The sequence below is a fragment of the Purpureocillium takamizusanense genome, chromosome 3 (genome assembly GCF_022605165.1).
Source record: "Purpureocillium takamizusanense chromosome 3, complete sequence".
Taxonomy (NCBI): Eukaryota; Fungi; Ascomycota; class Sordariomycetes; order Hypocreales; family Ophiocordycipitaceae; genus Purpureocillium; species Purpureocillium takamizusanense.
In genome coordinates, this window is record NC_063070.1 from 2,384,999 (window position 1) to 2,409,816 (window position 24,818).

The window sequence follows — 24,818 nt, forward strand, 5'->3', positions numbered from 1 at the left end:
TGAGTCATCGTCGCGCCAGCGGTGGACCCCCTAACCCGATTGCATGTCTGCTTGCGCTCTCCCCTATCCTCCACTCTTCAATTGATTCCTCGTCGTTGGGATTCGGGGAACATGGGCCAAGTCATTGTCAGGAGGCCGGGCACGATGCGCGCACAGAAGCAGGTCTTCGCGACAGCGCCGCAAGGGCTCATCGAGCTGCTCACAGCTCATCTTCCGACGTCTTTGACAATCCTAAGACGCCTGCAATTTGCTGCTCGTTCCAAGCCCTCCCCCACCGGGCGGGTGCTGTTTGTTGCTGACCAAAACCTCACCTTTGACAAGGCCGCACCGAGTTTCCCCAGCAAGTTTACCGTCATGTACAGTGACTTTTCTGTGTCAACCGAGACGCAGATGTTCCTGTACTCGACCCTGGAAGACAAGCCCCCAATGACATACACGGCTGAGGATCGCGCCGTGTACGAGGAGCAATTTCTAGCTATCGTTGATGAGCTCATCCGCCTGCGCAACGAATTCGACCCAGAGGGCACGTGTCCAACGGCGATGCTTCTAGGCAGTGTGCATGCGGACGTGTGCTCCATCCTAGAAAAGACTGGCCGTGTATTCCCCCGACCGACCGGTTTATACGACAAGTGGCTGTTCCGGGTCGAGGACTTGCCTCGCGCCGAGTCGCCGCTGCCGCAAGGAATGCATTGGGGGCACGCAAGCTACTCAGATTGCGAGATTGTGGTTTCGCGGACGGACATTCCACGCACAGCGTACGTTTTGATATTGCAAGCCATCTCTGCTGTCTGTTCCTCAGAAATTGACCACTTCTTGCTTCAGAGCGACTCTCTCCAAGCTGCAGAGTTCTCTCATAAAGCTCGATGATGGAACACCCATAGCATGGGCGTTTTTAGGTAGGAACCCGAGTTGCCCTGGGGTGAGCTGAGCCGGGAGGACCAAGCACGGAGCTGACCGCGGACTTGAGGCAACTAGGCGTCGACGGATCATTACAAAGTGTGCATTGTGAGGTACGTCACTCTCCAAAAGAAAGCCTCGCTACGAAGCCGCGTAACTGATTTTTGACAGGCTGGGCATCGAAGAATGGGGCTGGCTAAAAGGGTGGCGGGAAGGCTCCTCCGTGAAAACGCGGAAGAGTTGGCTCCTGACGGCTGGTCTTGCGCGGATGTGTCTGCAGATAATGTTGCAAGTCGCGCCATGTGCAAGAGCCTGAACGGTAACATAAAGCCTCGGTGGGTTGTATCATGGTGAGTGAAGCTGCCTTGTCTTCCCCTTGACTCAAAATGCGAGTGCTAACTGAGGCAGGGTGTTATTGGAGTTAGCTGAGACAATGTGCTGATTGAGTACTGCGTATATCGCGTATGCCGTTCGCGCCCACCAGATGCATCTGCTGCATTGAACGTGCTGTGAGCTAGTTAGACCTTACGAGCCTTGTTCGTTGGGTGGGTTTGAGCCGAGGTCCTATTCAGTACATCTAGGCAATAGGCTATGAGATTACGTGTATTGAAGTAACGCCATAGAACGAGGAAAGTCGCAATAGATGCCAGTATATATTAGCCAACACGTCTGTGCTTCATCAGGCTTCGACAAGCCAATTAGAACATGAAGACCCTTTAAGGTACGAAGTACATGTATGTCGGAACCAGCGGTGTCCCCCCCCCTTCCCCCTCTTACCTCTCACGTATATTCCGCTGTTGCGGTGTTTTTCCGCTGACTCGCAAGGTACACCCTGCAACCTTGACCTTGACAGCCACTTCTTGACATCTGTTACACGGCGCTAAAGGATGATAACAGTGACCTCAGATACAGGGTCATGGATACAGCTCTTCGTTGCATGGTAGGCGCGTGGAACGGGAAGGGACAGAACGAAATTGATCACGGCCTTCATCTCAAGATCCACGTTGATTACGATAATGCTGCGGACAGGCGTGGACTGATCGGGCTTGAAGCATGCACTCTCATGGCCCTTGAGGAGTGGCATTACCGTCCACTCCCGGTGATAGGCACTACAGTCCGCAGGCTCGCTGACCTGGAAGATAATATTCTCGCAAAGATCGGCTGCAGGCAGAGATGACGGGTTTGAAGGTTCTCACTGGCTGTAGTGCGCGAGGTGAGACCCTCAGCTTTGTAGTTTCAAGCATAGAAGAACAGGCCACAACAAGGCGTCCTGAGCTATGGCTATGTCTGCGCGCCTGGGAGGCGGCAGCCCAACCGTCAATGAACAAGTTGTTTCGCTACTTCAACTGCCCAACACCATATCTACCCAGATAAATCAAGGCGCTGATTACAACACTATTGAACATGAAGGGCGGTCTAGCGCTGATGTGCTATCAACCCTGAAGCCAGGATAGGACTTATCATGTGTACATGTACGGCCATGGGAATCAGCCTTGGATACAGTATAATGCTTGAAACTGCCTTCCTAGATTCTGTGAAAATGACGCAAAGGCTTTCGATGCTGTGGCGTTGATGATGCTGCTTCAATCAATCCGACGGAGGAGGTCAGTGGATATGAACGCGTAAGGGCTCCTCTTGCCGGCGGGATAGTGGCAGCGCCGAATGTTTTGCGGAGAATGATGAGAAGAGATCGTATGACTACTGACGACTCGGTGGTGCTGTTCACTAGGCGCGATTGGGAGGCGACGAGCTGGGAGGCGTGGGGTTGACCATTCAACTTGAGTCATGGCATTTCATGCTACCCAATCGAGACATCCCGCTCGTGTCTGGTCAGACTTTGGCCGCCGTTTCTTATTGGCTTCATTCCCTAGCTACTTTGAATTTCGGAACGTAGCAGCTCAATTATAGAAAGTTACACATGCCGTCCATGTCTTTACACATAATATATCCAAGACTAGCCATGCCGACATAGAGTTTGGAACTGCGCGATAAAATAAATGAAAAACAATCAAACCATACCACGTAAGTTGCATGTGAAGCGTTTTGTTGATATCGTTTGCCGGGAACAACAGCTTTGATGCCTGACTAACGGTGCCGTGGACCTAACCATACATGTACATACCGGTTCAAGATGGGTACTCCAAGAGCCTGATGTGTGTTGTAGGATACACCGCTGTACCGTGCTGTCGCCGTTTGCAGCAACAATCTTGAGGAACAAAGGGAAGCTCTTTGATCAATGATGCTATTATGGGCTACCGACGTATTGATGTTGACTCTGTAAGTGATGGAGGCGCTTCCTTCAAGTGCCATAGCCCTGAGCGTTGCTCTCCGGGTAAACGGAACAAAGGGGGGCTAAGAAAGGGAACCTCTAAGACACAACTAGAGAGGAGACATATCATCGCGAGTGCCGACGGAGTGAGCCTTAACAAAGAGAAACGTTTGCCGTTTAGATATATAGCGAGTTTAGATACATCTTGCAGTCCTCAATGTCCTTGCCCACAAGGCCAAGGTACATATCTGGGCGGACAACCACGGTGTACGGGTCCTCCGCGGTTGCCCAGTCTGCCCGGAACGTCTTACCTGTACCGCCATCTTGAATTGTGCCATCTTCCGCGTTGCCAGGACTATCCAGCGGCAGGATTGTATGGACATCCGCAATGGCCTCATGGCCAAGCGGCACTCCCGCATACCTTCCAATGCTCAGCACCAGAAACTTGCCGTACGTTGTATCATGGTACAAGCGGGAGCTTTCTTTGTTCAGTGTCCGTAGTACAACGTCTGGGCAGCGGTCTCCCGCATTCCAGAAGCTATGTCCGGACTCTTTGACCAGTGGTGAGCCCATACCCCGGTAGGACACACCCATACCTAACATACGGTCAGCAGCCGACGCGTGAGTGGGGCTGAGCACGAGATTTACCTGTAATGTATCCAGCGTTCTTCTCAATGGTGCCGACGTATTGCTTTGCCGTATGCACAGTGTCTCTCACCAGTGCGGCCGCGACGTCGATGACTCCCTGGGCCGTCTTTCGCCGCTCAGTGTCGTAGCTCCGAATCAGCGTCTCTGCGGCCCCATCCTTGAGACTTTCCCGGTTAGCTGCAGCCAGCCTCCATGCAAGGTTGAATGCATCGGATATTCCCGTGTTGAGCCCTTGTCCGCCGTTGACGGAGTGTACATGCGCCGCATCACCTGCGAGAATGACGCGCCCAGCGCCGTCCTTTGATACAAACGACGACGCGATACGCTCTTTGACATCAAAGGTGCTGTACCACTCTGTCTTCTTGAAGTCCACTCTGTACGGTGCAAGATGCTCCTTGATGGATGCTTCCGCGCGCTCCTGTGTAACCTCGCCCTCCAAGAGAACATAGAAGCGACAGAGGCCGCGCTCACGCGGAATCCATGACACGCGTGACTGCCCATCAAGCTGAAACGTGATAATTTCAGGGCAGATGGGGAAGTCGGTGTCAATGAAGGTGTCTAACACGGCCCAGAGCATCTCGGGCTTGGTGCCGGTAAAGGTGACACCCATGGACTGGCGAACAGTGGATCGAGCACCGTCGGCTCCTACGGCGTATCTGCTTCGCACCTTGAAACCAGATTCGGTGACCACTTCGACGCTTTCGTCATGTTCCAAGATGGACACGACCTGCTCGTTGTAGCGAACCAGCCCCTGGAGCCTCTGGCTCAGGATCTTTTCCACTACGGGCTGGCCGATCATGAGGAAGTTCTTGTGCAGGGTGTGCTCCAGGCCAACCCACCAAGTGTTTTGACGCGTCTTGAACTCGCCATCGCCGAATGTCGAACTGGCTGAATGGCTGTCAACGGGCTGGGTACATGTACTTGCTCTGGAAGGGAAGCAAAAGACTTACTATTACACTTGATGCCGAGGGGTAGTATATCATCAAGAATCTTGGCGACTTCGAAGTACTGCTGGGTGCGCGCATTTAGGGCATCTGCACGCCCAAGTTCTAAACTTTTTGGTTTGCCATCTACCCATAAACGATCAGCTCTATCTATTCAGAGTCGGCCGTGGAGCAGACATACCGATGATGCACACCGAAACGCCGAGCTGATGAAGCAGATACCCGGTAAACAAGCCCGTAGGCCCTCCTGTGAAGGGGCATCATGTAAGTGAATGCACCAGACATAAGGATATTTTGCCTTGAGGCGTACCACCGACGATTGTCACGTCGACCGTGTGTGAATTGCCACTGTATCCGACCGCCATATTGCTGGAGTATTGAGACTGGTCTGGTGTAGGTGGTGTTTGCCTGTCTAAAGTGCAAGACTGGAACTGATCTGTCCAGGGGGAAATCGATGTACGATTGCCTTACTATTTGGTTAATCTGATATCCCGAATGACGTAGGACTTGATACAACAGCGCCCTCTTCACAGGTCCTGCAAGTTACAGATGGGGTAGTATTTCCCTTTTTGATGTCCGACCGACCTACTCGGGAGGTAGAGGGTAAGCATCGGGCAGGCACGGTGGGTCGAAGGCCGCTGCCGCCGCCGCAAGCTGGAGCCCTCACAAGGGTGTTTCAATTACATGCAGTTTCTGGACTGGTCACGATGCCGACGGGAGCCGCTTGCGTCTTGAAACTCGGCGATCCCACGAGATCGCCTCGTGGCGGGCTCCTTGTGCTTGTGTAATCCATACACCAGACCCAGTGGATCTGAGTCTAGAAAGAACCCTAGAGGGGCGGCGCGGCACATCCTCTAGCGCCAGGGCCGTCTGTTAGTAGCATCGAGCCTTCTCTCAACTGTGCCTTGGGACGAAATGGAAAGTCCCGCCACCCGTCGACACCCAGCAGTGGGCCCGCCGACTGGATCATAATCCTATTTTTTGGGGCCACCCTCCCGGCTCCAGTCTCGCGTGGACATTTTCCTTCTCGAAGTTCATCTCTTCTATCGCCTCGTTCGCACTATGCCGCGTCACCCTGATCCGCCATGAATTTTATTGTGCCCATATCCATGTTCCTACGCGACTCAGTAAAGCGCCACAGTCGCACAATGCGTGAGCACAGCGCCGTGGTACGACGTATATGGAAGATCAATTGATGACGAAACACACCTGTCTCTCGCGGTATTCCCCGTCCAAGTCGGGAGGAGGCGGCGCTGTGCGTTTGTCGCCGAAACGCTAGGCATTGTATTGCGGAAAAGTTTGTACTGGCTTGCGCTCACGTCAGTTTGTAGGCGTTTTTACAAGCACCGGCGATCTCCTCATGCAGTTTGTAGCAGCGATATCCCGCGGCCCGTCACGGCAAACCTCTCCGCGAACGTGGTGAAGTTGAGGTCACGTTGCCGGTTCCACCGTTTGCGCCAAGCGCCAAGTGATTCGGACCATTCGAGGGTGAAGTAAACGGACGGAGTAGTTTATGCATACTGCACGTCAATGGCCGGGATCGTGCCCCATTCAGGCAACTCAATCGGCGACCACCTTTATGATCACCAGGGGTCCTTGCAGGTCACACAAGCCTTGATTGAGGGGGTACGGGTGGGTATGCATTCGTGGATGTCAGAGCCCGAGGCTGACTCGAACAAACCAGGTCTTGTTATCTTCGCCGTGGGCTTGAGTCTGCATGTGGGCTGGCGATGTGCAAGGTGCGTGAAACCAGAAAGATGGCAAGGTCAGAGCATGTCGTTGAGGTCCTGGTTCCTCAATCCTACACATTTCGCTACTGCTTCTGACCCACCAGCGATGAACCCGAACTGGGGAACCGCCCGCCAAAGCCGATTTCACCGCGCGCGCGCATGCTCTTACTTGTTCGTACCTCGTGGGTAATCATTCCGTCAAAGCAACAGGAGCATGTAAGTGGCAAGTGACACAAACCGACTCTACGACTGGAACATGTGAAATGCCCCACGCTGGCTGAACATCCTACTGAAAAGCCCCATGAGGCGGCTCAGCAAGTTCTCCTTACATGCCAAGAATGTGGTTTCAGTCAGTTGTTGGTGTCCGCTTCTGGGTGCTCCTTCGGTCTGCAATGGCGCGACGGCCTCGAACTATGTAAGTTAGTCTACGCGAATTGCTCGGTGTACTGCTCCGCAAGAGGGAGCTCTTTCCAAAGTTTGACCGAGAAATTTCTCCCCAGTCGACTTTAGCGGTGGACATAAGCTGCGCCCTCCGCGCGCCACCACGCCTGGATTAGATGGATCGTGGCCTGCATGCAACGTCAGTCTTTGGGTGGAAGTGGGATAGGCGATTCTGGGCTCGAGGGACCCTCTTCCCCCCTGAGACTCCCGATTGTCAGCAGCCCATGATCCTACCGTCCCGTGAGGGCCCGCTCTCCTCATAGTCGTAGCGTAAGGATCTTGCTGCCGTGGGTCCAGGTCGCCGTCAGAGTGGAAGTACTGCCACTACAGACGATATCCGCCAAGGCACAGTGGCGCCGGTTCCATGGGCCGTTGTGCATCCTCGTAGCATTACAGCACGATGTCATCCCAAAACGAGCACACCTCCCGAATCCTTGGCGCAGGGAATAGAAATAGGAGCTTCCCCAAACGTCTCAAGTGCAACATCAGCATCTCGTCAGACCTGCAGGAGACCTGAATCCAGTATCAAGCGCCTCACCAAGTTACACTCGGCAGTTCCTTTTTGTAACCTCAACCCACTTCCTTCGTCACCACCCTCCCTTCGCTCTCTCGCTTGTTGAGACTTAAGTCAAGACAATCCTGCTGTCTTTTACCCGACGAACCCCTTTCCGCCCTGTCTACAAATTTCAACATGCCGATGGCGGTAGCACCAGTTTCTGCTCCGGCGGAGCTGGAGGCCCCGACCTCTAAGCGAGCAGATGCCGATCTCAGTGTGGCGGCCCTCCCGGATAAACTACCTTCCACGCTGGACACGGAGGCCCTCAACACCGCATCAAAAGTCTTGCATGTCATTGACAGGTATCGCCTGAGGAAAGCCCCTGGAGCGCCGGTTCGCGCCGACGAGGGGGCGCTCAAGTTCCTTGCTGTCATCTATAGCCATGTACGAGCCAGCGAGCCGGTTCCCATGTGTCTTCCCGCCTTTCCCTTCAAGTCCCCGAATTCGACCTCCAAGGTGCTCGGGAAATTGCCTGATCGCGCTGAAGAACTGGCCTTGGCTCACCTGAATGGACTGTGCTTGGCCATTGGCGATATATATCCGCCTGGCGCAAGACTTACAATCATCTCCGACGGCCTTGTGTACAACGGTGAGCTCACATATCTGTTCTGATTTTCTGAGGCGATTGGCTAACTGCGAAAGACCTTCTCGGTGTTCCTGATAGAGATGTATGGGCGTACGGAGAGGCACTCAGGACCCTGGCCCTCGAGAGGGGCTTCACAAACATCCAGTTCTCCCGACTTCGCGATCTTGTGTCCATCCCTCTCCCCGAGCAGCTCGACGAAATGACATACGTCGCCAACGCATCCAATTTCCGCAGAGCGCTCCTCAACACTTTCAGCCGACCGGACTGGGACTGGAAGGTCGTCAGCCAGAGCGAAGATGTTTGCCTAACGTATCGAGGCTACATCAAATTCCTCGAAACAGACCTACAGGATGTCTATCCTCTCCGGGATGATCGCACCAAGAGCAAGTACAAGCGGGGGATTGAGTACATTGCCAAAGAGATGATGTGTCGAGGAGATGTAAGTTGCAAGCAAGCACGCCACAACGCGTCTGTCGAGCCGTCACTAACCGCAAGCAGGCGTTTGCGAGTGCCGTGCGCCAGAAGTATCGGGATCACGTACGCCTGTCGATTCACCCTTCCACCGGCGCAGCCAAGCTTTCCATCAGTCTCCTTCCCACGACGACCATGTTTACGACTCCGTGGCACTGCACCGTTGCTGTCAAGGCCGATGGGTCAATTGTCTCCGGCATGCGATCAGAGTTTGCGAATAACGAGGACATGGAGCTTGTCCATGAGAATGGACGACCTTCCTACTTCCGTGAAAGATCAGAACTCTTTCAATGGGGAGAAGACAAGGGCGGGATCACCTGCGAGCCAATCTACCCGAGCGGGTGGCTTATAAAACCTGCCAAGGGCCCGGGCGCCATGAAAATCGGCGATATCGACGCGGGCAAAGTGCGAGCACTATCCGAGATCAATTCGCCTGTCGTCATGAGAGGTTTCTTCGACAAACCCAACGAGGATGTTTTCATTGAAAAGTCGCGGGATTTCGGAGAGCCACTTCCGTGGAAGTTCGGTCTGCTGCTAAAGGTCAAGGACCATGGCGCCGACACTCGGGGCCTTAACAACGTCTTGTCGGCTGAGTGGATGCCTTTCCATTACGACGGCCTGTTCAAGACGATGAAGAAGACTAAGGACGATGGGAAGGAGTCCCTTGTTTCTGTTCCCCCTCGGTAGGTTTATCCGCTGGTCTGTTATGTTTTTCCCAACGCTGATCAACTGGGCAGATTCCAGTTCTTCGCCGGCGCCACAGCATCTCCACGAACCACCGGCTTCACATTATTCTCATCTTCCACACAGGTTTTTAAGCATCTCCCGGAAGGCTATACTGTCGAGAGCCTGAAGGGCAAGACCTGGTCGGTCTCGACATCCTCGTTCGACCAGACCGTATTGAAGGGCCTTCCCCTCATCGAGTCACATCCGACTACCGGAAAGCCTTGTTTGCGATATCACGAACCGTGGCCGCAGAGCAAGACCAAGTTCGATGCCACGACCGTAACGATTGAAGGGTGCAATGAGGCCGAGAGTGCCGCCATCTGCGAAGCCATCGACTCGGCGCTGCATGACCGACGGGTTGCCTACTACCACATTTGGGAAAAGGGCGATCTCGTTGTCAGTGACAATATTCTCATGATGCATACTCGGAGCGACTTCAACGCTGGCAGCGACCGAGAGCTGTGGCGTATTCACTTTGACTGATTGACTGATGGGAAGGGCCCAAAGACGGAGGGAATTGTACATTGTCGCCGAATAGCGGGTTCACAAAGCCGTTACTCGCGGACGGCAAAGTATCTACAGTAGGCGAGACTGACTGCTAGACAGCAGAAATTGCGGAGCGTTTTGAAGTGCGCTGAATGAAGTCCGGAAGAATCGAGGCCAAGGTTCCCGCCCGCCGCGAGCGATCGGCACGATGCTCGTCAGCGTTATTGCCGCGATAGAAGCCCGGAAGGATGTGCTTAGCTTATCATGATATACAGAAAACAATTTTTTACGATGTTTTGGTCAATGTGATGGCTGCAAGTAGATTTTGAGTCGTAGCAAGAGCGATCTGCTCGGCGTGTGAGCTCTTTCCTAGTCTCAGTGGGTGCGGTTGCCTAAAGCCCCACCCACCAGGAAGGCAATGGTGTCCCGCAAAGTTCACGGCGAGATTCGATGCACCACACTTCGTTTCCACTGCACAAGAACAGCTCAGACCCAAGGGAACGGCTCTTTTGCGGGAGGAAGGCTTCCTGTGATGATTTCAACTAAAAGGGGATCACGGCCTCTTCTTCCTGATGCAAAGTCGTTACTTCGCCCAAGCTTCGCACGATCGCAGCACCGAGTGCTTCATCGCCGAGTCGGGAACCGGCGATAATCACCATGTCGACATTTGACGGCCGCGTCACCGAATTTCCAGACATACGAAGTCAGTACACTTTTAAAGTAAGGTCCAGCCTCCATAAATACTGACTGGTTCAGTCGATTACTTCCGCAACCACGCGAGCGCACCGCCTCCACTGGCCTGCTTCCTGAGCCACGTCCATAGTGACCACCTTGCCGGCCTGGAGAGCCTTCGGTCGCCCTTGTAAGTGATTCACATTAGATAATGAGAAATCAGCTAACAGACTGAGTGTGTATTGCTCGGCGGGTACGAAGGAGATTCTACTTCGTCTCGAGAGGTATCCCTGCCGGATCAACTACGTTAAAGGCATCCTTGAAACCCGACAGCAGACCTACAGACATCTCAGCAAGGTTCTGGTATGTACTATCAACACCGAGTGCCCCTATATTGCTGACTTGTCGTCAAGAAACCGTTGCCTTTAGAAACGTCCACCGTCATCGAGCTGCAGCATGGGCACCGCATACGGGCCACTCTCTTCGATGCGAACCACTGCCCAGGATCTGTCATGTTTCGTGGGTAACGAGACACCATACTGTCAAACTTGCGTGCCTAACTGTCCATAGTAATTGAAGGGGATGGGAAGGCTATTCTATACACCGGCGACGTGCGATGCGAACCGTGGTTCGTCAATTCCCTCGTGAGGAATCCCCTCATTCTCGAATACGCCTCTGGCCTCAAAACTTTAGACAAGATTTACCTCGACACATCGTTCACCTCGAATTTACCATTCCAATCAAAGTCAGAAGGGATTTCAGAACTATTGCGAAAGGTTGCGAAATACCCGGCAGGTACGGTCTTCCACTTCCAAGCTTGGACATACGGCTACGAGGATGTCTGGCTTGCTCTGTCGAAAGCCCTCAAATCTCCGGTGCGTCACGGATACACCGGCTGTGCCCAGGAGAAACCATGCTAATTGATCAGATACACGTCGACGACTACAAAATGCGCGTGTATAGCTCCCTTAGATCCCGTCTCTCCGATAAGCAGTCCTCCGTCGACGTTCATTTCACTGCCTCAGCAGCGTCTCTGGTGGGGCACATGTGTGGCAACACGGCTGTCCCAGGTTGCCTCACCGCCGACAACAAAGTTCGTCTGCATAGTTGCGAACGGGGCAACATGTGTCCTTCTGCTAGGGATCCGGCAGTCGTCAGTATCCGCCCAGTGGTTGCCCATCTGCCGGACGGCAGCGACCTCGTCGAAGCTGGGGTCGGGGGCGGTGGAGACGATTTGAAGCGTGAGGTGGAATTGAACCTGTTATCTCAAGAGGATCTTGGTCGTCTCATTGAATTGTAAGATGACCCTTGTGGCGGCATTCGTGTTGGATGTGACTAATATTGGTCAGGATCGCGGGGTCCGAGGCACTCCCCGCAGGGGAACGGGACGTCGTCATGGAGGCCTGGAAAAACATCTCCACGACCAAGAGTGACATGTCTCTCAAGCTCAATATCCCCACAAGCCATGGCGAGCCCGCAAGCCTAGAGTCTGTCGTTCGAGCTCTCACTCGACTGTCGGGGCAACCCTCGCCTCGGAATGTCTCCAAACCCCCAATATTGGATGAACAATCGAAGACGATCTATTTTCCGTACTCTAGGCACTCGTCATACCCAGAACTGTGCCATTTGGTCGGGGAATTTGGACCGAAAGACGTGTGGCCTTGCACGGTAGACCGAAAAGAATGGATTGCCGACGGTACACGACCTTCATATTGCACATGTGACCACTCGACCACTGACTTGCTCCTTACAGGGATATCAATTGCGTCCTTGTTCGGTAAGTTATGCTCTGAAAGCAACTTCGAGCATGACAATCAGATGGCGCTTTGGACGCGTGACGATGCTGCGTTGAGGGAGTCAGAGCCACACGAGACTCAAGAGCTGGGCCATGATGACACCCAGCCACGCTCAGGATCATCGTCAGTCCCTGACAGACCGTTTGTTGAGGCCATATCTAGCCCCGTTCTTCAATCGACACAGCACGAATGCTCGGTGCCAGATCGAATGGTCAGCTTGTTGCACGATTCACAATGCTTCAGAGCCAATCAGCCCTGCAGCCCCGAAGAACAGTTCGAGGACGCCATATCTCGCCAGAGCAACGGCGTACAATGCTCACAAGGCTCTCACGCCTCGATTTCCCAACCGCAGCTGGTATCGCACAAACGCAAGCACGAGGATGAGGTTGAGGGCAATGATGTCGACGAGACTCTAGACTCTCAGTGGACACAGGCCTCTTGGGCATCTGTCATATCCGCTAGCCACTCGCTCATTCGGCGTGAAGCACACGAACAAATGCTCGAGAATGCCGATGGAGGAAACTGGAGAACAATCGCGCTGCTTTCAACAGATGGTAATCACACCCTCGAGGATGAGGAACTCTAGCATCCAGGAGACGAGGGTGCGATGGTGGCGGCGTCAAATACCCCTTCCAGGGCTTTATAGTGGGTAGAGACACGCTGTACCTGTCTGTGCGCAACGTGCGCAACCCTCCATGGCTCATTTCCCGTCGCTATTATGCACCGCATGAATGAGGGTATGGATTGTCTAGCTAACAACTCGACTTTCGAGTGTTTGGGCCTCATGAGGGTTTACTGCAGCCCATATTAGTATGCCGGGTCGGGCAGACGACGGCCGGATTTAATGCACCGGCCGAAGTAAGACACCTATACATAATAAAAGGAAGAGTGAAGAAGATTCGGTAAGTTCTTTCCGTCTAGCCCCTTAGTATAGACAACCGCCATCCTATTTCGTTAGAGGGCTTAGGCCCTGCTCGGCAAGCCTCTATTAGTATAATAGAGCCGGCAAAAGTAGGTTTTTAAGGACGTAAATAAATTAAAAAATGCCTCTTATCCTTTTCCGGCAAAAGAAAATTAGGCTAGACGAAGGGAACGGTAATAGTCTTAATATAGAGTTTTAAATAATTATATTTAAAATATCTACTTTAAAGCCTATAATAATTTAAATTATTATATTATACCTTAATTTAATAAAGACCTTAAGGTAATCCTTAATAATTACTTAAAGGTTATTTATATTTAATAAATATATTAAAATAATATATTAATAAAGTTAGCTTAAAAAAGAAATAAAGCTATTTAATATTATAATAATATTATTATTAATTATATACTTATAAATAAGCCTTACTTTCTTTAATATAAAAGCTTAATAAGTTAAGGTATTTAATATTTTCTTTTCTTTCTTTTTATTATTTATTAATAATATTAATAATTATTATTATTTTATTAATATTTTAAAATTATTTTATTAATTATTTAAGGTCTTATAAATACCTTTAATAATAAATATCTTTTTATAAAAGGGATTATTATTATCTTAATCTTTAATAATAAATATAATATTATTAATATTTTTTACTATCGCTAATATTATTAATATTACTATTATTAATACTTTTATATTTAGTCTTAATAAGCTATTTAAAATCTATATTATTTCTTACCTTAATAATATACTCGTTAGTATATTAATTATTTAAGAATACCTCTTTTTAAGTCTTAAAGGTAATAAAGTTATTAATTAATAAGCCCTTTATAATCTTAATATATAAAGCTAAATCGACCTTTTTTCGAAAATCGTTATTATTAACCTTATTTATTATAATCTTTTTAATCTTAAGGTTATATTAAATAGCTAATAAATTATAGGTATCTTAAAAGGTATATTAAAAGTTATATATATAGCGATATTTAAATTTAAGTATCTTTATATCTTATAAATAAGTTAAGAACTATTCTTTTAGATATAAAATATAGCCTTTAAATATAGCCTTTATAAATTATATCTTTTAATTATTTAATTAACCTTTATAATAAGCTTTAATAATTATCTTAAGAAAATATAATTCTTAGCCTTTAATTTATTAATTAACCTTTTTCTTTATATCGGTAAGGGTATCTTAGGCTTTAGTTAATATAGTCTATTAGCGAGGCATTATAGTAATAATAATAATAAGGATAATAATAACGGTAATAATAAAAGCTATAATATATAAAAAATATATATCTTTAGTCTTATAATACTTAATTAAGCTTAAAGCAATAAGTAGGCTCCTTAAATTAGGCTAGATAGGGGCCCTTAGGACGTATAGACGGTACGAGAGGAAAACCCTACCTATTTTATATAGTAATATACTTTTGCACTATCCTAACTCAATTTAAATCAGGGTCGTAGATCAGGGCCAAGAAGCGAGGCTGCCCTGGCTCATTCGTTTCTAATCTGATTCATGGTCGAGAAACTCTTGCTTCTAGTATTCCACGGCCCCACCAAACGACATCTTTATCACAGTGCCAGCTGGGTTGCCGTGCATAGCTCACTGAGTGGTCCTGCTGGTCAAGCCACCGACGACGCCGTAACGACATCGCACAAGCCGCCGTTCTTGGTCAACCCAGCTGATAACTTGACGACCTGACCTCATGGTCGGATATTAGGTGACTATGGCGCTTCCAGGCATGCTGGATGTTGTGACTCTGGAGCGAGTCTTTGGCTATTCGTTGTTGTTTGTCGTGATCGGGTTCGTGCTGGATTACGCAGCGCTGCCGCAACATCCGAAGACTATCCCGGCGTTTGGCCATGGTCAGTCATTGTGGGAGAATCTGCGCAATAGCGTAGCATACTTTACAAGATACCGATCATGGATCACTGATGGGTATCTGAAGGTGACATGTCTTTCTCGTCAAGGTGGTTCAGTCACTGATCATAAGCACCGTTGACAGTATGGCAAAGAAGGGCTCCCCTTTGTGGTGCCCGCGTCGATATCACGCGCATCCGACGTTGTGCTGCCGCGCTCTCTGGTATCCTGGTTTATGGAGCAGCCAGATACAGCCCTATCGGCCGACGAAGCACACGAGGGCATATTGTACGGCAAATACAACTTTCTCGACCCCAGAGTGGCCCACGAATCGTTTGGGACCCGCGTCATCTATAAACACCTGTCCCGCAACCTTGCGACGTTGGTGCCCGAAATTGACGATGAAGTCGGCTTTGCCGTGGACTTTGCTCTCCGCGAGGTCACGGACGAGTGGACAACTATCAATTTGTGGGACATGTGGCTAGATATCGTCCCGCGAGTAACGAACAGGATGCTTGCCGGCCGCGAGGCTTGCCGGGATGATCTATTTCTGAATAGTATGATTAGCTACGCTGACGACGTCGTTCGCAGCTGCATCCTGCTTCGCATGTTCCCAAAGGCACTGCATCCCATCTTTGGCCGCCTTTTGACTCTGCCAAATTGGATGCACTGGTGGCGGGCGCACAGACGACTTTTGCCGACGATACAGCAGCGACTCCAAGATATGCAGCGGCAAGCTGAAGGAGCAGCAGAGCTTAAAAATTGGGTGCCGCCAGACGACTTCATCAGCTGGTACATCCGTCTTGCTCTATCCGAGCAAAGGATGGAAGAACTCGACCCGACCGTCATTTCGAAGCACCTCCTGCCACTCGAGTTCGCGTCAATACACACAACTGTGCTTACGGGCCACTCCTGGTTGCTTGATCTCCTCACAACCGCCCCAGAGGACCGAATCCTCGAAGTTCTCCGCAACGAACTGCAATCGCACAAACCACCCGTCGGCGGGCCATGGACAAAGTCCGCACTCCTCTCTCTCGTTCGCGTCGACTCCTCCATCCGTGAATCCCAGCGGCTGAGCAACTTCCATGCCACGCTCGTCGAGCGCGTCGTCATTTCCCCGGACGGCATTCGCCACCCGGGCTTCGACTGGACCCTGCCCAAGGGCATCTTCGTCACGGTCAACCTCGAAGGCACGCACCATGATGAGGATATATACCCACACGCGCGGACGTACGACCCGCTACGCTTCTCCCGCATCAGGGAGGCGTGGGAGAAGAAGCCCGAGGAGGAGCGCAGGGCCGCCGTCGACGAGGGTAGGAAGGTCATGGGGCTCGGCATGGTGACGACAAGCGACCAGCACTTTGCGTTTGGACTAGGCAGGCATGCCTGCCCGGGCAGATTCTTCGTTGCGCACGAGCTCAAGCTCGTCATGGCGCACCTACTACTCAAGTACGACGTCGAAATGCTGAGCGAACGGCCCAAGCCCCAGTGGGTTGGATCGCAGGCCCTGCCCCCGCTCAAGGCGCAGATACGAGTGCGCAGGCGACGTTCGTGCGAAACGGCTTGAGGCCGGGCGGCATGGCTTGGTGGAAGTGAACGGAAAGGACATGGGCGCTGGCGGTTTGTATGCTCTGTACAATATGTATCATGGCGCATGAATGCTTTGTAAACTGCGTCTTTTCAAATGCTGCAGAGCAATGCTTCGATGCTGCTTTCATGCTCGTTTTACAGACCCAGGCCCAAGTTATCGCCGCCCAAGAAAATGCCGCCCGTCATGGTATCTCTTTCGCGCAAGAGCGCCGCCACGTCCACCCGCCCGCCGGTAATGTACCTCTCGCTCACGCCCAGGTTCACCCGGCGTGATAGCTCCTCCCTGAGCTGAGCCTTGAGCGCGCCCATCTCAGCCTTGCTCAGCGCGCGCGCCTCCTTCTCCTTGCGTCTGCGGCCACCGCCTCGGCCACCGCGCCCGAGGGCGTTTTGCTGCCCCTCGAAATCGTCCGAGTCGTACTCAACGCCGAGCTCGTCGGCGGCGTTACGGAGCCACTGGTCCTCACTGTGACCCTTTTCCTTGGCGAGAACGGCGTCGGCAATGCGCTTAGCGAGGTCGACGCGGGGCTTGAGGCGGGTGGCGATTTTGCGGTCCACGGGGAGCATCTGGATAAGGTGCTGCTTTGCCTTGCTGGAAGAGCGTTCGGCGTGGACCTTGGCGGCGAGGCGGCGCGTGGGGATGACCTCGTCGGGGGAGCAGAGGATGACGCTGACGCCGGAGCGGTCGCCACGGGCGGTGCGGCCGGAGCGGTGGATGTATGTGTCTGCAGCACGGGGCACGTGATAGTGAACGACCTGATCGACTTCGTGGATATCGAGACCGCGGGCGGCGACATCGGTGGCGACGAGGACGGCGTTGCGCTGGGCGGCAAAGCGTTCGAGGGAGCGGAGACGAGCCTTTTGGGCCATCTGGGAGTGCAGCGGGAGGACGAGGGGTAACTGAAGGTGCTGGAGGAGGGGGGTGAGGCGGCGGACGGCAGAGATGGAGTTTGTGAAGACAAGAGTGCGCCGGCCGGGATTGAGGAGCAGGACGGTGTAGAGGAAGAGATCCTGCGGCGCGTCAGTCATATGCCTGGCTCACTGCGGTTGAGTTTAAGGGGGGGAGGCTTACCTTCTCCATAGCGCCGCATTCAATTAGGCCCTCCTTGAGACCCTCAGCCATCTGGCTCACGGGATTTACGTCGATGAACTTGGGCTCGCCGCGAAATTTGAGGCACTTCATCAGATACGCCATCTTCTCCTCGTCGTTGCCCGACGCGAACGCCTTCTTGCCCTTGCCCGCCAGCTTAGTCTGCAGGTCCTTGTCGAACGTAGCCGAGAACACGAGCGTCTGCCTGTGCGACTGTTCGCCGTCCTCGTCCTGCTCCGAGTCATGATCAGAGCCGCCAGCCTCGGGATCCCGCCTATCCAAGGCACCAATGATGTTTTCCGCCTCCTTGAACTGACCAGCCTTGAACAGACGATCAGCCTCGTCTACGACGAGAAAGTCAATGCGCGTGAGGGCGTCCTGGAGCTTGATGTCTCCGTCCATGACCTCCCACAGTCGACCCGGCGTACCAATGACGATATCGGCCTTTTCTAGCTGGCGCTGCTGCTTCTGGATGCTAAGACCACCAGTAACAACACAGATGTACGGCGCCGACGGGAGACCGTCACATAGAGCCTTGAGATGGTCGCCGAGCTGTTTGGCAAGCTCTCTAGTCGGACTCAGCACCACGGCCATGGGCCCCTTCGTCTTTTTCTGCGCGCTGCCCTCCTCCTCGTTACCATCGTACTTTTCGAGCCACTTCTCCACAATAGGAATGCCAAACGCCAAGGTCTTTCCGGATCCCGTCTGCGCCTTGCCGATGACGTCCACTCCAGCGACGATCTGCGGAATCGCACGTTTTTGTATTATGGTGGGCTTGGTGAAGCCTAGCTTTGCGATGGCCGAGAGAATGCGCGGCGACAGGTTCAGAGCCACCCAGGCCGCCACGTCGACGCCTCCGTCGCCGTCTTCTTCGGCGCCGTTGAGCGCCTCAAACGCATTCTGGCTGTTGCCGCCCCTGGCTTTGTGCGCAGCGGACTTTTGTAGTAGGGCATCTTCGGTCGGGTGCGAGTTTGCTTTCTTCTTCGTTGTTTTGGCCTCCAGCTGCTGGTGCTGCTTGTCGTCTTGCCGGCTCTTGTTCTTCGCAGTCTTGCCTTGAGTCGCTGGACCGCGTTGCGCGCCCTCAGCGTCGTCCGGAGGATGGCCAGCTTCGCCGGTATCGATATGTTGGCCCGCCACAGGGTCGTCGCCAAACCCTTCAAAAGGCTCTTCCTCCGAGACATTGTTGTTGCTTTCGCTCTCGTCCGCGGGGTTTCTTTGCTTCTGCTTCTGCTCGGCGTCGTCGCTCACGACAAACTGCACGCCCTGCGCATACTTGACGACGTTGACGCCTGTGATCACCTGGAGACCACCAAAGTCCTCCTCGCCGACCGTCTGCCACGCCAACGAAGCAACGTCGACGATGCGTCCCGACGGCTTTTTGGGGTCGGACTTGGCCTTCTTGCTCGCCGCGGCGACGGGCTTCTTCGTCTTGCTTCGCTTCGGCTCAGGACCGGGTGCGGCGGGGAGCTTGCGCTTCTTGCTGGACGGAGGCCCCATTTGGAGTAAATATGTAGAAATTGAGGAGGCTTCGTAGGGCCGCGTCGGCGTCCGCGTAGGCGGCTTCTCCGGCAAGACGTCTGGGAAGCTGCAGGCGGCAGGCAGAGGTCGAGGCCTGTTTGAGAGGTGGGTTGGAATTATTTCTGGTGCAGCGAATACCACCTGAAATTTTTCGGGGTTCAAGACGCCGTACCGGCATTGAACGCTGACCCACCGACACTAGCGGCTGGGCGCGCATCTTTTACCGCTGCCATTTCTGGAGCGTCTCAAGTTCAGTTACAGGCAAACCTGCTGTGCTTCATCCAGTACTTGGTACTTTTCGTGCTATAGACGTACCTACGACAACAGTACGAAGTATTACGACGGTGCCTGGGGTCGAATCTTTCTCATGATTGGAATGTCGACCCGCGTCGGGGGAGTGACAATATTCGATTGATGCGTTCTTTCACCTGACTTGACTACTCCAAATTCTCAGTGCTTCCCAGGTCCTTGCCGTGGCGCGTCAATGGCTGGCGCTCTCGACCGGGCCCATGTCTGTGTAGGTCACGTGGGGGGTGGGGGGTATGCACAGCAAACTGCCGGCGGTCCTGGTCCTTCAGGGCGGCCTCACTACAGTGCTCACTCTATTTTTGACCTACACGGAAAGGCCATTCAGCCCAAACGCGTCCTTCGCTTGGACGCCCCTTTGCTGTTTTTGCCCTCGTCCCGAAGCGGGAAACGACCATTTCGACAATCTGAAGCCCCTATGCCCCCCGCCGCCTTCGTCCTCCGTGCGACGCCTCGCTTGCCTATGTGCCCACTTCTGCTGCGTCGCCTCCCACGTCTCGGCCAGAGAATCGTGGATGCTGTCCCACTTATAGCCATAAAGGAATGCCAGCGTCAAGATCAAGATGGTTGTCGGGATAGCAACCTTCCAGAAGATGCTCTGGTCAAGGTTGGTGTCCCGAATGTCGGTCGTGTTCATGCCCAAGAAGCTGGTCACAAACGAGCTGTCGGACAGAGATGGTAGATTAGCACTGCACATATCGAAAAGCGACCTCTTTTTCCTAACGAGCCATCTAGCTTGACGTCGGTGGACTTACAGAGGGAGGAAAAAGGCAGTGACAAAGGTAAAGACCCGGATGGCCTTGCCGTGGCCCTCCTCCAAGACTTCGATTTGCTGCTTGATGCGCTGCTGGAAGAAGGCAAGCCGATTGAAGAGGCCATCGCCGAAATCAAGTCGAGCGGTGAGGCGTTTGGCTTCATCGCCGAGGAGTTTGGCCTCCACCTCGAACAGCGCTTGCCTGGCTTTTGTCGTGACTCTGTAAGAGTGAGGGTCCAGTATGCGCTCGTAATTGATCAGCATGTTGTGATGCAGCCGAAAGACTCTCCTCACGGCCAGCAAGTTGGTCTCCAGCGCATGGAGCTCCATGAAATGCCGGCGCTGCGGCCGTCTGGCTGCTTGGTTGGCGACTCTCACCAATTGGCGATTATACATACCGAGAAGATGCTCCTTCTTCCCGTCCATGTGCGTGTTCAGACCCGCTAGGACGACACCGAGTATATACTCGGCGCCCACGGCCGTCAGGCTGACGCTGCCGGCCTGACTAGTTGTGGTGCTGAGGAGTATGAGGTCACGCCGTGCGTGCTTGAATCGGAGCTTCGCCTGGACCATGCTCTGGCGGTGGATCTGAGGGACCTCAAAGTTTGTGCTGTGGCCGGAGCCATGTGTGGCGTAGCTTGATGGAACATGGGAGCTTCCATACGTCCGCGAGCTTCGACTATCTCCATGTCGGGACTGGCCCACCGAGAAGTCACCCGTCTTCATGCCCCTCATACGCGGCACTTTCTGTGTAGGTGGCGCTTGTTCCGTCTCGCCACCAGTAGTCGCGCGAGACAGAATGTGTGCGAGCGTGATGTAGGAGAGGAGGAGCTCCTCGAAACCTCGGACTAGTGTGCTCGGTAGCAGCGGCAGTTTCTTCTTACCCGCCTTGCGGCCCCCAGGAGCGTCAATGTGTTGGACCGAACGGTGAAGTTCGGAGATGCACCTCCGGATATCCTCCAGATACAGGATGAAGACGCTGAGTTTTCTCAAAGCCCGGCTGAGGGACTTTTGCACCTTGCGGTCATGGATCTCCATGTTTCCTTCTATCCAGACAGTGCAGGGGTCATCGAACACGCGGGTTGGCTTGCTGCAGCCCTGACACTGTGCATGCCTCTCGTGGAGATGGTCTAGCGCTTGCCCGACACTCTGGTATTCGGTCCCTTCTTTACATGCCTGGCATTGGTCGACGCCCTCGAAGGCCTCTTCTCCGGAGCCGAAGTAGGGCGAGGCAGCGTACAAGCGCTCGCTGGCGCGATATGTGCCACGGCCGTGCGGCTGCTTGTAGTGCATCTCGACGCACTTGATGGTTTCGCCGTAAGTAAGTGTTTGTATGGAAGAGCAACCTCATAGGAACAGGACGGCTTACCCGAAGGATTCTGTCTAACGCACCCCAGAGCTTCTTCCAGCACCTATGCACGACCTCCAGGTCGGCAGGCACGAATCTTTCGCCGATTTCTAGAGATATAGTGACGAGCGGGCGACAATACTGCTCAACCACGTTTTCCCAAAGTAGGGGGTCCTGAACACCTCGGGACTCCGCATCAAAGACTTGCTCGAGCGTGGGCCACCTCGAGATGCCATCTACAGGCATGTTTGCCTTCTCAGCCTCCGGAATGAGTGATGTAGCGCTCGTCCCTTTGGACGTGCCTGTCAGACACGGGTGCCGGTGTCCAAGCCCTGACGGGTCGCATTCATACCCCCGCTGGTAGACGTACCGATGGGCAGTCGGGCGCTTCCTCGCCATGGCCTTGTCGACGCGACTCAGCAGTCGGCAGATCTGGATGTGCGGCGGCAAGTTGCCGTCACTCCCCCGCTTGTGCATGACATTCCACGTGAAAAAGGGATGAATGGTCACCGGGACGGCCGCGTCGCAGTCCCCGTTCGCATAAGCGGTGCTTCCCGTAGATGTGCTTTGAGACGGTAAAATCGTTTCGTCGGCGAACCCGACTTTTCTCACCCTCTGGTTCGCTGTCCGGCGCGGCTTGACGCTTTGTGGCAGCGGATTCGATGTGGATTCGGCTCCAGAAGTGGCCGACTTGCCATCGCTCTTCCTCGATGTTGTTTCGGGCATGGACCGTGTTGTTTCGGATTCGGAATCATCGCTCTCAATCGTAGCCTGGAACACCCGTGATCGTGCCCGCGATAGGGCTCCCAAATCATTAATGACGACGCCTGTGGCGCTGGCCCCTGGACTGTGGTTTCTGAGGTGTTGCAGGGAGCTGGACTCGTCACTGAATCCTTCCGATTCTGACATGGAAGTATACGCGACACGTCCAGTCCGTCGAAGGATGAGACTGAGAGAATCGAGGTCGTCGCGTTGCATGAAGCCCAGCCAGATCTCAGGTGTAAGCTCATCAAGGTCTTCGGTGAGAAGCTTGAAGTTTGCCACTCGTGTCCCATCGGAGAAGACACGGACCTTGTTGACTACGGACTCCATAAACTCCTGTTCAACACAGTCATTGAATATTAGCGTCAGATACCGAGAATCATTAGTTCATTGTGTTTCCTACAAAGTAAGATAGAGGCGGATCGATCACAAGATGAAAGTACCGTGAATCGGAATCGGTGATTCTTATGACACAGGGCCGCCTGTTGGCGTCTGACTTCATTTCGACGGTTATACTAGAAACAAGGAGATCTTTAAACTCAATGTCGCCGCATGTTATGATGATATCTAGCATACGTTGTGTCAATAGCCAGCCAGACTTGAAGGAACGTGTAGGGACCTGTTGAGATATGGATACGGTCTGGTGTGGGAAACTCACCTGGTCCGAGCAATAGGCACCAGAGATATGCAACGCAAACTTCTGAATCCGTGCCACTGCCAGTGGTGAATGAACCCCCCGACGCCATCTGAGCATCGGCGGCGGCAAATTCATGGTCTGTATGCAGATGATATCGGACCGGCGTTGCGGAAGTCGGTGTCATGTCGTTTTGGACGAGCCAAGCCCTCGTCTTCGTGGTGAAGAACGGGACGCTCATGAATATGACCGATTCCGTGCTCCATGTTCCTCTATGGTCTCTATAATCATAACGGGTGATGAAGTCGCGGCTGCCAGACTCCCCTTGAAAGCGCTCGGTGTTTGCGGAGTGACGGCGATCGCGAAGGAGAGCGAGAGCAACAGTTTTTAACGCCTGGTCTGCGTGAGGGCAGGCATCTATAATATCCTGGAACGACCGTCAGCACACATGCACTCATGTCGTCACCTTGTACTGACCTCCATGTGTCTCGCCACTTACCTCAAAATCTGCCAGATTCGGATCCTGATACAGATGCCTATAGTCTTGGTTTAGACCGTTGATCGCTTTCAGCTGTTGATGAACAGGGACAGGATTCTGCCTACATCCATCGCGTCTGAACCGACTCCTTCTTCGTCGATGAAGCTGCGTCATAGCATATCAGAGTAATGAGACTGTCACCCGCCTCGTCCGCGTAGTGGCTGACTTCCCGAACAGTGAGGCAGTCCGTCTTGGCGCCCGTCGGCAGCGTGCCCTTGGTCACCTCCCATGATTGAGCTGCGAGTTGATGCGTCCCCGGCATGCGCGGCCGCGTGCTTATACCCCGCAAGGACACCACGGCGGCTAAGCTGCTCGACGGGTCTTCCACGCGAAAGGGCTGTTCGTACACTCGATTATGCGGTAGCGGCACAACTGCGTGGTGTTGATGGGGACGGCGATGTATGAATCCTTCTGGTTCGATCCCATGTCGCGGTCCTCTGGGTGGTGAGGGTGCGCGGGGCGGCCTCATGACACGGTGTGGCGCGAATCTCGGGGCTCGTCGCGAGACATTGCTGTACTCTTCGTCCGTGGCTGTTGACGGATCAAAGTCTTCGTCGGAAAGACGATCCGCTACCTCATCGTAGTCGTCAGAGCTGTCTGAGTCGGAGCTTGTTCCAGAGTCAAAGCCCTGCTCGGGGCGACGGCCTGCACCTGTGCTCGGAATCGCCGCATTGCTCGACTGCCAATCTGAGCTGCTAGAGCCTTCTTCATGATCTGAAGGAACGTCGATGCGGACCGCTCTCCTCGTCGGGCCGCGATCGCTCATGCCGCTTCGCTGGTCGAACAATGGGGCCCAGATGACTGACCTCGATCGAGCGGCACGTGGAGTTTTGCATCTATTTCAACACCCTCGAATGTAGAGAAGTGTTCTGCAGATGACTCCGAAGCAAATTGGAGAGAACAATGAATGCGAGGAAACGTGAAACGACGACCTAGCTGCGATGACGTCCGAGACAAGTGCAGCGACTGACGCAAAGAGTTACACTTGCTTACCAGGATCTACTGCAGCCCACACTTGATGTGTTTAGCCGTTGTATATAAATGCATGACGATGTGGGCTGCCGCCAGACAGGTTCGGCCGAGCGCGTGGGGCATGCTGATGAACCGGCGCCATCACAATTCAGTAGGCTGACTTGGCTGAGTGCTTCCATGTTGATCTGATGCGGCTGTGCACCGGGCATAAGCCGCATAGCCGAGGGCTGCGCTGGTGTTGAGGCAGCCCGTGAGGCAAACAATGGGGGCCAAAAGCCACATGCAGCCAATG

The 24,818-nt window shown here is 53.2% G+C and overlaps 7 protein-coding genes across 11 annotated transcripts; 4 read left to right on the forward strand and 3 right to left on the reverse strand.

Moving 5' to 3' along the window:
- The first annotated feature begins 45 nt into the window (after positions 1-45).
- Positions 46-1,547, forward strand: JDV02_004321 (uncharacterized protein). 2 transcript variants are annotated; one of them, XM_047985525.1, is made up of 5 exons: positions 46-755; positions 823-896; positions 968-1,010; positions 1,069-1,247; positions 1,306-1,547. In XM_047985525.1, exons 1-3 carry the CDS (start codon positions 112-114, stop codon positions 973-975), a joined length of 726 nt encoding a protein of 241 aa, XP_047841502.1. In that variant the 5' UTR covers positions 46-111; the 3' UTR covers positions 976-1,010; positions 1,069-1,247; positions 1,306-1,547. The 2 variants fall into 2 exon arrangements, with proteins under 2 accessions (XP_047841502.1, XP_047841501.1); XM_047985524.1 differs by having other exon boundaries at positions 976-1,010.
- Positions 1,548-3,343: 1,796 nt separating this feature from the next.
- On the reverse strand, positions 3,344-5,123 carry JDV02_004322 (uncharacterized protein; the record flags this gene model as incomplete). The annotated part of the gene is made up of 5 exons (XM_047985526.1): positions 3,344-3,762; positions 3,815-4,702; positions 4,765-4,884; positions 4,940-5,005; positions 5,069-5,123. The coding sequence occupies 5 exons, from the start codon at positions 5,121-5,123 to the stop codon at positions 3,344-3,346; spliced, it is 1,548 nt and encodes a 515-aa protein (XP_047841503.1).
- Positions 5,124-7,620: 2,497 nt separating this feature from the next.
- On the forward strand, positions 7,621-9,751 carry JDV02_004323 (uncharacterized protein; the record flags this gene model as incomplete). The annotated part of the gene is made up of 4 exons (XM_047985527.1): positions 7,621-8,074; positions 8,128-8,510; positions 8,570-9,225; positions 9,280-9,751. The coding sequence occupies 4 exons, from the start codon at positions 7,621-7,623 to the stop codon at positions 9,749-9,751; spliced, it is 1,965 nt and encodes a 654-aa protein (XP_047841504.1).
- Positions 9,752-10,225: 474 nt separating this feature from the next.
- JDV02_004324 (uncharacterized protein) lies at positions 10,226-13,080 on the forward strand. Of its 2 annotated transcripts, XM_047985528.1 has the most exons (8): positions 10,226-10,457; positions 10,511-10,616; positions 10,663-10,789; positions 10,840-10,945; positions 10,997-11,301; positions 11,355-11,722; positions 11,776-12,122; positions 12,180-13,080. In XM_047985528.1, exons 1-8 carry the CDS (start codon positions 10,412-10,414, stop codon positions 12,806-12,808), a joined length of 2,034 nt encoding a protein of 677 aa, XP_047841505.1. In that variant the 5' UTR covers positions 10,226-10,411; the 3' UTR covers positions 12,809-13,080. The 2 variants fall into 2 exon arrangements, with proteins under 2 accessions (XP_047841505.1, XP_047841506.1); XM_047985529.1 differs by having other exon boundaries at positions 10,688-10,945.
- A 1,537-nt stretch (positions 13,081-14,617) lies between these two features.
- JDV02_004325 (uncharacterized protein) lies at positions 14,618-17,019 on the forward strand. 2 transcript variants are annotated; one of them, XM_047985531.1, is made up of 2 exons: positions 14,618-15,105; positions 15,163-17,019. In XM_047985531.1, the coding sequence occupies exons 1-2, from the start codon at positions 14,884-14,886 to the stop codon at positions 16,582-16,584; spliced, it is 1,644 nt and encodes a 547-aa protein (XP_047841508.1). In that variant the 5' UTR covers positions 14,618-14,883; the 3' UTR covers positions 16,585-17,019. The 2 variants fall into 2 exon arrangements, with proteins under 2 accessions (XP_047841508.1, XP_047841507.1); XM_047985530.1 differs by having other exon boundaries at positions 14,618-17,019.
- MAK5 (RNA helicase) lies at positions 15,756-19,329 on the reverse strand. Its single transcript, XM_047985532.1, has 2 exons — positions 17,677-19,329; positions 15,756-17,615 (listed from the first exon to the last, which is right to left on the reverse strand). Exons 1-2 carry the CDS (start codon positions 19,189-19,191, stop codon positions 16,743-16,745), a joined length of 2,388 nt encoding a protein of 795 aa, XP_047841509.1. The 5' UTR covers positions 19,192-19,329; the 3' UTR covers positions 15,756-16,742.
- A 398-nt stretch (positions 19,330-19,727) lies between these two features.
- On the reverse strand, positions 19,728-24,575 carry JDV02_004327 (uncharacterized protein). Of its 2 annotated transcripts, XM_047985533.1 has the most exons (7): positions 23,620-24,575; positions 23,516-23,552; positions 23,041-23,443; positions 22,786-22,949; positions 21,642-22,718; positions 20,274-21,574; positions 19,728-20,180 (listed from the first exon to the last, which is right to left on the reverse strand). In XM_047985533.1, exons 1-7 carry the CDS (start codon positions 24,318-24,320, stop codon positions 19,826-19,828), a joined length of 4,038 nt encoding a protein of 1,345 aa, XP_047841510.1. In that variant the 5' UTR covers positions 24,321-24,575; the 3' UTR covers positions 19,728-19,825. The 2 variants fall into 2 exon arrangements, with proteins under 2 accessions (XP_047841510.1, XP_047841511.1); XM_047985534.1 differs by having other exon boundaries at positions 19,728-21,574.
- Between the last annotated feature and the right edge of the window lie 243 nt (positions 24,576-24,818).

Excerpts from the sequence above, each read along its gene's own strand:
- MAK5 (XM_047985532.1), bottom strand. The coding sequence starts at position 19,191 with ATGGGGCCTCCGTCCAGCAAGAAGCGCAAGCTCCCCGCCGCACCCGGT. Across the intron at positions 17,616-17,676 it reads AATGCGGCGCTATGGAGAAG|GATCTCTTCCTCTACACCGT; the intron begins GTAAGCCTCCCC and ends GACGCGCCGCAG.
- JDV02_004327 (XM_047985533.1), bottom strand. The coding sequence starts at position 24,320 with ATGAGCGATCGCGGCCCGACGAGGAGAGCGGTCCGCATCGACGTTCCT. Across the intron at positions 23,444-23,515 it reads CGAATCTGGCAGATTTTGAG|GATATTATAGATGCCTGCCC; the intron begins GTAAGTGGCGAG and ends CGGTCGTTCCAG. Across the intron at positions 20,181-20,273 it reads ACTGCCTTTTTCCTCCCTCT|CTCGTTTGTGACCAGCTTCT; the intron begins GTAAGTCCACCG and ends TCTGTCCGACAG.
- JDV02_004324 (XM_047985528.1), top strand. The coding sequence starts at position 10,412 with ATGTCGACATTTGACGGCCGCGTCACCGAATTTCCAGACATACGAA. Across the intron at positions 10,617-10,662 it reads GAGAGCCTTCGGTCGCCCTT|TGTGTATTGCTCGGCGGGTA; the intron begins GTAAGTGATTCA and ends TAACAGACTGAG. Across the intron at positions 10,946-10,996 it reads CCCAGGATCTGTCATGTTTC|TAATTGAAGGGGATGGGAAG; the intron begins GTGGGTAACGAG and ends AACTGTCCATAG.
- JDV02_004325 (XM_047985531.1), top strand. The coding sequence starts at position 14,884 with ATGGCGCTTCCAGGCATGCTGGATGTTGTGACTCTGGAGCGAGTCTTT. Across the intron at positions 15,106-15,162 it reads TCACTGATGGGTATCTGAAG|TATGGCAAAGAAGGGCTCCC; the intron begins GTGACATGTCTT and ends CACCGTTGACAG.
- JDV02_004321 (XM_047985524.1), top strand. The coding sequence starts at position 112 with ATGGGCCAAGTCATTGTCAGGAGGCCGGGCACGATGCGCGCACAGAAG. Across the intron at positions 756-822 it reads ACGGACATTCCACGCACAGC|AGCGACTCTCTCCAAGCTGC; the intron begins GTACGTTTTGAT and ends TTCTTGCTTCAG. Across the intron at positions 897-975 it reads CATAGCATGGGCGTTTTTAG|GCGTCGACGGATCATTACAA; the intron begins GTAGGAACCCGA and ends TGAGGCAACTAG.